The sequence below is a fragment of the Diaphorina citri genome, unplaced genomic scaffold (genome assembly GCF_000475195.1).
Source record: "Diaphorina citri unplaced genomic scaffold, Diaci psyllid genome assembly version 1.1 scaffold1197, whole genome shotgun sequence".
Classification (NCBI taxonomy): Eukaryota; Metazoa; Arthropoda; class Insecta; order Hemiptera; family Psyllidae; genus Diaphorina; species Diaphorina citri.
Genome location: NW_007378626.1, coordinates 105,003 through 114,068, shown reverse-complemented (window position 1 = coordinate 114,068; position 9,066 = coordinate 105,003). Strand labels below are relative to the sequence as shown.

The window sequence follows — 9,066 nt, the reverse complement described above, 5'->3', positions numbered from 1 at the left end:
TCGCGCTGCGCGCTCCCGGGGCTTCGCGGAGTTGTGCATGGGGTCGCGCTTCGCGCTCCCGGGGACTTCGCGGGGTTGTGCATGGGGTCGCGCTTCGCGCTCCCTTGTTTACGGTCGCGCTGCGCGCTCCCGGGGCTTCGCGGGGGCGCGGGGTTGTGCATGGGGTCGCGCTTCGCGCTCCCTTGTTTACGGTCGCGCTGCGCGCTCCCGGGGCTTCGCGGGATTGTGTATGGGGTCGCGCTTCGCGCTCCCTTTTTTACGGTCGCGCTGCGCGCTCCCGGGGCTTCGCGTTGTTGTTCATGGGGTCGCGCTTCGCGCTCCCTTGTTTACGGTCGCGCTGCGCGCTCCCTTGACTTCGCGGGGACTAAAAGCGAGAGCAAAATATTAAACGTAGGAAAAGTTTTGCTGGCCTCAAACCTTGTTCCCTGTGTATTTCTTATGTAGGGACTAAAGCTTCGCCCCTGAAAACTAATATCGTCCCTGAGTCTTGTCTCGAAGAAATGAAAACTGAGGAAAAGTTTTGCTGGCCTCAAAGCGTGTTCCCCGTGTATTTCTTATGGGGGGGTATTTCATTTCCTTGTATACCGTTTGATAAACTGGTAATATTGTGGGTTAGGTAGGGTGTTCTACCCATTATGGAGTACCTATGTTATACTTTCAGTGTTAGAACTGCGGCATTCCGCGGGTAATACTTGTAAATCCCGCACGGAATTGGTCACTTCCCGCGGGATTCAAAAGCCTGCGGGATTGCTATCCCTACACACGTAGCACTGGGCCTAACCAACTTTTAAAACTATCACCTTATCAATTAACAAGCTGGGTCCGTCCCTCCGGGATTTTTTTAGCCCGTAGTCAGTTTTGCTGGCCTCAAAGCGTGTTCCCCGTGTATTTCTTATGGGGGGACTAAAAAACGTCAATATCTCGGGAACGGTTTGGAATTTCACGAAGAAATGAAAACTGAAAACTAAAAGCGAGAGCAAAATATTAAACGTAGGAAAAGTTTTGCTGGCCTCAAAGTGTGTTCCCCGTGTTATTCTTATGGGGGGACTAAAAACGTCAATATCTCGGGAACGGTTTGGAATTTCGGGAGTTTCCGATTTTTCCCAGTATGTACAAAAAATAATGAATTCAATGGTGAAAATCGCATCTTCCTAGCACATCTAGAAGTGGGTTAGAATTAGTATGAGTGAGTGAGTGAGCCAGTCAGTCAGTCAGTTACACAAGGGGCTGTATATACAGGGTGATTAAAAAAAAGTGTACAAAACTGTTTTTGGGGTCATTTTAGGGGGGGTCAACTCTATAGTAAAAGTTGCGAAAATCCTTCCTAAAGGAGGTACACGCCCCCAAAGTTGGTTTAAAAAAATCGAATATTTTTTATTACTGCTAACCTGTTCGTGTGATCGGAACGGGGTAAAAAATACAAGATAGTAGCTTTCTTTTGGCGTGGAAATGAACCGGTTTAGAATATTTTAGTAAGAAAAAATTCTCCGTCAGTAGGAAACGGTCGCGCTGCGCGCTCCCGGGGCTTCGCGGTTTGTGCATGAAGAGCAAAATATTAAACGTAGGAAAAGTTTTGCTGGCCTCAAAGCGTGTTCCCCGTGTATTTCTTATGGGGCGCTAAAAAACGTCAATATCTCGGGAACGGTTTGGAATTTCGGGATTTTCCGATTTTTCCCAGTACCTACAAAAAATAAGCAATCCAATGGTGAAAACCGCATCTTCCTAGCTCATCTAGAAGTGGGTTAGAATTAGTATGAGTGAGTGAGTGAGTGAGTCAGTTACACAAGGGGCTGTATATATTTAGGACGCGACAGGGAAAGTAGCCGTTTTGCAGGTAGTTGTAGACAGACAACTACAAATGATGGAAGAAAACGGATTGCGTGTGTGTGTTCGGGCATGAAAGTAGACCAAGTTGAAAAAATATTTCATCAAAATTGGTTAAGTTTAGCCGGAGATATTTGACTTTGAAAAACGTCAAATTTTTCATCATTTTCTTCCGCTTCTTCTTTGACGTTGACCGCTCTACAGTCTAAACCACTGGACCAATTTTGATGGTTGATGGCTCATTTTTTTTTCTCGTGAGTGGTAGGTGTGCCTTTTCATATTTATTATCATTACCAATCTACATTTGTAAGTTGGTACACACATTCTTCTACTATTCTCTTTCATTCCACAGAATTCCTCTCCTAAGCAGAGCAAAACCAATTTCTCATGTTGTCTGCAAAACAATAAATGCGCTTTGCACAGTTTCTTCTTCTACTTCTTCTTCTTCTTCTTCTTCTTCTTCTTCTTCTTCTTCTTCTTCTTCTTTTCTCTCTTTTTTTTTCTGCATTCACCAAGCATGTTTATTTAGGTATTTATTTTGCATTATTTATTATTGTTTTTCTTTTCAGGGTTTCCTATATTTTCTATATGTATTATAATATATATTCTATCTATATTACACTGAATATTATACAGGGTGTTGCGTTCTGTTCTTGTCAGCCTGGTTAGCTTGATAGCTCGTCTGCCTTCTGCTTTGTAAGCGCTAGGTCGCGGGTTCCACCCCGGGGCGAACTTTATCCTAAACAAATAAGGTTTGTTCTCGGAACGGTTGGCTTTTTTCTATTCTGTCCTTCATTTTCTTCGATTTTGAGACGATAAGACCTCCGTTTGAGTTCCCTCTATCAAACAAAAAAAAAAAAAAATGTCTTGGTAGTTGAATTCATAAGTTGTGTTCACTATTCATGTTCTGAAACTCCCTGTACATTTTCTAGTCTCGATAGACAGTGTATTGACTAATATTTCACTATTTTCTATTTATTCTTTTCCATTAGTTGTGCTTTGGCTTCGATTGCGAGAGTTTTCATATTGAAAAACAAAAAAAAAAAAAAAAAAAAAAATGTCTTGGTAGTTGAATTCATAAGTTGTGTTCACTATTCATGTTCTGAAACTCCCTGTTACATTTTCTAGTCTCGATACACACTGTATTGACTAATATTTCACTATTTTCTATTTATTCTTTTCCACTAGTTGTGTTTTGGCTTCGATTGCGAGAGTTTTCATATTTGTCTATCATTTTGTTTCAATTCCTCTCGGCTAATGAGCAAATCTGTGCCAGCAAGAACAAGTTGGAGACGAATTGAGAGAAAAATATTGAAATGTAAATAAGAACACGAAGGAAAGGAAGAAGAAGAAGAAGAATATGAAGAAATGATGATGAAGTGATGAGTGATGAGTGATGAGTGATGAGTGATGAGTGATGAGTGATGAGTGATGAGTGATGAGTGATGAGTGATGACTTGATGAGTGATGAATGATGCATGATTGATGATGGTGATGGTGATAATGATACGTACTTACTCGTATTAACTTTATTGTATAATGTTGGCTGTAAAGGGAAAAAGAACTTGTTACATTTTATGTATTTTTATTATTTTTCCAGAGATATTAATGAAGATGATTTTCTTCAACCTATAACCCTTGTGGTGCGTGCAATACAATACGACAATCAAGATAGATACGCTTTGGCTACTCTCATCGTCAGTAAAGCAGGAACCTCATTGAGAGAATTGCAATTTTCCAAGAATGAATATTCAGTGAGCGCTCTGGAAAATTTGCCTGTAAATTATGTTCTATTAACTGTGACCACAAATAAACCACGCGATCTGGTGAGTTTTCCAAAGTAAATATATGCCGTTTCAACTTTGGTGCGAAGCGCACCATTGTACAATATCTCAAAATAATCCTAACATCCAATGTTTACCTACCATGCTGGGTCCGATCACTATCATATGAAAAAAAGAAATAAAAAATTACAGCCTCATAAATAACAATGAAATTTAAATCAATAGTTCAGAAGAAAGAAGTTGTCGTGAAAAATCACATATTAGGAATGACTTTTCCACAACTCAAATATCTTTAACAGAAACCGTTGAGGCCTTTTTCAAAAACGGTATTTTTTCTTGAATTTGCCGAGTCACGAACCCGTAACTCCCGTAACTTTAAGTCGGACATTCTAAAGTTGCACCAATCGATTCCTCGTCAAAAGTTCCATAAGAATGAATGCTTAGTGGACCGAAAAGCGTATTGGGGACTTTTATGGGGCAAAAAGGTTAAACACAATGAACACCCTGTATATAAAAGAAATAATAGTAATATACATACCTACAAAAAATACAAAAGTACCACTTTAGCACTGACTTTAGAGATGTCGTCATTTTGACAACAGTATTGAAACGGATACATCTTTTGAAACACATATTCAATTCGGAAGTGAAGAAATGCTGGCCAATATGTCAAAAAAAAAAAAAAATAATAATAAATAAAAAATACCGAAAACTGTAAATTTTCAACTCCTTTTTACTTTCCTTATCGTATAGGAAGGAAAGTAATGTAATCGGGTCAAAATTTCGATGGTCAGTTTTTAGTGCCGAAACACGTTTTGGTCCTTAGGTCCTTAGAGCCTAAATCCAAAGATTCAGCCATTGGTCCGTGTGTCTGTCCTTCTGTCTGTCTGTCTGTCTGTAAACAAAATATCTCGAGAACGGTAAGAGCTAGAGACTTGAATTTGGTATGTAGATGTCAAATGGGACAAGGATGCGACACGAAACATTTGGTTAAGATCGGTGCAACGGTTGGCGACATTTTACCGCTTTTTGGCGGTTTTCGGTGTAATTTAACAATATATCGGGACGGTATAAGCTAGAGACTTGAAATTTGGTATGGAGTTATGGAGTTTACAAATGTGACAAGGATGCAACTCAAAACGTTTGGTTGAGATAGGTGCTGCGGTTGGCGGTATTTTGACCGCTCTTTGGTGGTTTTCGACCGTTTTTTGGCGGTTTTCAGCTATACCGACTAAACGGTTCTTATTGTAAAAGTTTGGCTATAAGAACAAGAACACCCAAAATAAGCATCATTCAATAGGATGAGGAAAGTCGTGTGATGTTCACACCAGATTTTTGCTATGTTAATTACCTAACATGGAAATGGAGAGTGTTTTTGAACACCCTGTAACTTGGGCATCTTCCTAGCTCATCTAGAAGTGGGTTAGAATTTGTATACGTGAGTCAGTCAGTTACACAAGGGGCTGTATATATTATGGATTTGGAAAAAACCGGAACAAAGGTGTGTTCCGGCGGAACATTTGATTTTTGACAAAAATACGGATTGTTCCGGGAAATAACGTACGGTTGGCAACCCTAGTCAGAATAGCCAAAAAATGAAACAAGTGGCACCAAAAGATCAGGTAACATCTCAGCTTTTAGAAAAATAATTTTAGTTTCTAAAAAGCTCCAACCTCAGTGATGTAGTGGTTAGCGCGGTGGACTTCGGATCTGGAGGTTGGTGGTTCGAGTCCAAGTCAAGTCATAAAATTTAGCGTAGTGCATTAAGCAGGGAACATTTGTGACAAGCATTTATGCTTAACACAATTAAAATTCCTTTTTTTTCTACTAAAAAGCTCATGAAGCATGAAAGAATAGTGAATTTCGATATTTTTAAAATTGAGTTGCTTTTTGTGGAACCGACTGTATTATGACCAGGATGCAACATGGAACTTTTGGTTAAGATGGGTTCAACGGTTGGTGGCGTTTTGACCGCTTTTTGGTGGCTTTCAGCTCTACTGACTAAACGGTTTATATTGAAAAAATTATGGGAGAACCCCCCAAAATCATACATACCTAAAAAAAACCCATCTAACCAAAATGACTAGGATAAGGAAAGTCATGTGATGGTCACACCATTTATTGTTATTATTATTATCATTATTATTATTATTATTATTATTATTATTATTATTATTATTATTATTATTATTATTATTATTATTATTATTATTATTATTATTATTATTATTATTATTATTATTATTATTATTATTATTATTATTATTATTATTATTATTATTATTATTATTATTATTATTATTATTATTATTATTATTATTATTATTATTATTATTATTATTATTATTATTATTATTATTATTATTATTATTATTATTATTATTATTATTATTATTATTATTATTATTTTTCCAAAGCGAATGTTTTTGGGTTCTCGGACGCAACTGGTGTTCCGTTCCTCCTTTATGGAAACTACTTCGCACTTTTTTTTTCTTCCAAATATGTACTATTTTGACGTCAAAATGATAACACCTAATATTAAAAGCACATCATGCAATGTTTTTCTTTGTATATTTTTGTAAAGTAAAGTACTTTTTGTAAAGTACGAAATAATATTAGCGAAGTTGTTTCTGGAATATGTAATACCCCCTTGATCAAAATCATGCTTCATACTTGCAGAGGGTGAAATACTGGCTGTCCAATGATTATGGCGAAAGATTCTCAATATCCCGACAAGGGGATATCAGTCTCATGCAATGTCTTGATTATGAAACAGAGGATAGCTATAGGTTCACAGTCTATGCCACAGACACCCTAATGGTAAGTAAGAATAAGATCCTTAAGAAGGGGGGGGGGACGTGGACTTTTTCAAGGAAACTTTAGTTTCCTTGAAAAAATCCACGGAGATGGACGAAACTCGGATAAGATCAAAACCGGAACGTGTATCCATTGTATCATATAAAGGTAATTAGTTTGTAGTTACCTATTTCATAACTTTATGAACATGTATGCTACTGCTATTATTTTTGTACTTGTCTATAAATATATCTTGGGCAACCTCCGTGGCCGAGTGGGTATCACACTAGAATATCTTCTTCTTTGAAATTTAAAGTTGTCCGCTGTTTTTCCGTAATTATAAATAGACCTTCCTTAAGACCTCTATCATAAACACTAGATTACAAGAAGCAACCTCCGTGGCCGAGTGGGTATCACACTAGGCTTGCACGCAGGAGGTCCGGGTTCGATTCCTGGCGGGGCCGAGGTTTTTTCGGCTCTGTGCTTGGGGTGCACTCAGCCTCGTGAGGACAATTGAGTAGCTACTTTAACCGAGTAGCGACCAGTGGCGGCATTACCAGAGTAAAAAGAAAAATTATCAGATATGTCTGAATTAGTAAAGGAAGCTTCAGCCTCGTGAGGACAATTGAGTAGCTACTTTAACCGAGTAGCGACCAGTGGCGGCATTACCAGAGTAAAAAGAAAAATTATCAGATAATTAGTAAAGGAGGCTCTAAGTAATGCTGTGATATCCACAAAATTGTGAAGAAGCTCTCAGCTTCACCACAAATAAATCGTGATTTCCACTAGATTACAAGAAATACTAACATTGAACCTTTCATATTAATTGAACTTTTCGAAATGAAGTCAAAGTAGGGTTTGAGTGCACTCAGCCTCGTGAGGACAATTGAGTAGCTACTTTAATCGAGTAGCAACCAGTGGCGGCATTACCAGAGTAAAAAGAAAAATTATAAATATGGCAGAAATAGTACAGGAGGCTCTTAGTAATGCTATGATATCCACAAAAATTGTGAAGAAGCTCTCAGCTTCACCACAAATAAATCATGATTTAGATTTTAGATTTTTTAGATACTTATCCAAGTTTGAAGGTATACATGTATACATTTGCATGGATTTACTCGTACAGGGTGACAAAATAGGGATTGAACTCACATATGGATTGAGGCGGTTTCGAAATATCTAGGCGCACGGCAGCGCGCCAGGCCAAGTTCCGGCCTCAACACACCAGTGTGTATATTATATACCTAAATCAGTGATGCGCAACCGGAGCGATATCGCCGACTTTTGGGCGATCGAACGGTTCTGAGGGGCGATGAAATCAATTTGGGCAGTAGGAGGGCGGTGAGTTTATTTTGGGACGATAAAGGGGCGATGACACATTCCTCAAGGGTTTGAGTTCGAGCTGCCCAACAGAGAGACCCGAGTTTTCAAATCAAGATTGACATCATAATCCACCTGTCTACCCACCTGTCACAAATTGGAAAGCTTTGGTCATTGTACAATGGACATCCGAGATCTATTATGTCCTAAATTTATGCTACGCAACTACCTACATTTGTGAGCATTCTGACAATTAAAGTCTTTCTTCAAAATTCCTCCTCTTCGGACCCCTGATAAATTTGTGGGTTATTATTTTTGTCTCAAAAAGTTCAGAAACCCTTAAAACGAAATGTCTCCGCTCCACTTTAAGGGGTCCTGGTTATCGAGTCCAGTCTGTTCTCTAGGCACAGGTGCACCTGTATCCAGCGCTATTACACTTCAAGTAGTTTTATTTTGAACAAAACTTCACCGCCGAAAAAAGCCGATATGGAAAGAACACAACTTTCTAACACATACATAGGGAAATTTAATAGGAAATACTTCTAAAAAAAAGAAACATAACCTCCATCTTGTCTTCAGGAACATTATGTAAATTAAAGATACTCTTCTCTTATGTTCTGGAGGACAAGAGAGGGACCACACTTGTCCCTGGTGAGTCATTATTTTAGCCCCCTCCCCTACTCCTTAGTCATTACCACTATTGCGGTTCTAGTCACGATTTCAACGTGATCTACTTTATATTCCGTCAGCATAAAACATTTACCTGGAGGAAAAACTTATATATTTGTATTTAAGTATCCTTTGTCCTTTTTTCCCCGTCGAAATAAGTTTGTCAGAAGTTTTTTTTCTTCTAATATTAGAAAATTACTTTTATACTACCCTTTTTTTCTCTCTAGCATGTGTCTCAAGTAATTGATTATTTAGCTCATTTTACTGTTTTTCTTGAAAACTGTTCGCAGAAAAAGGTCCTGGAAATTGGGGAAAAAAACATTAAATATTATTGTAGCTTTTATATTATTAAAAAAAAAAAAAAAAAAACTTAAACCTGCAGCGCCCTTATTAATTTTGTCCTTTTAGCGTTCATTCCCAATTAAGAGAAAAATTTATAGAAATATCCAAGAATTAGGTACCTACGTCAAAAATAACTCATGATGACCTTCCAGTAACGTACCTATTACATTCTTTTTGAAAAATTTCGCCTGCGGCCTTTAGAATGAAAAGTTTGATCGAATTAGGTACCTACATTTCTGAAAGACCAATTTTTTTTTCTTCAGAAAAAAAAAATGGCCTGCGGCGTGGCGCTCTACTTTTTGTTGGTCCTTTGAGTGTTCAAATTAAAAAA

General features: G+C 38.0%; 1 protein-coding gene across 1 annotated transcript in view; it reads left to right on the top strand.

Annotated features, from left to right (window-relative positions):
• Positions 1 to 3,424: 3,424 nt before the first annotated feature.
• The window catches only part of LOC103514653 (protocadherin Fat 4), a gene marked incomplete at both ends in the record, with an annotated part of 19,150 nt that continues 13,508 nt past the window's right edge, over positions 3,425 to 9,066 (top strand). The window contains 2 exon segments of the mRNA XM_008479552.1: positions 3,425 to 3,650; positions 6,288 to 6,428. Coding sequence (XP_008477774.1) covers positions 3,425 to 3,650; positions 6,288 to 6,428 — 367 coding nt within the window.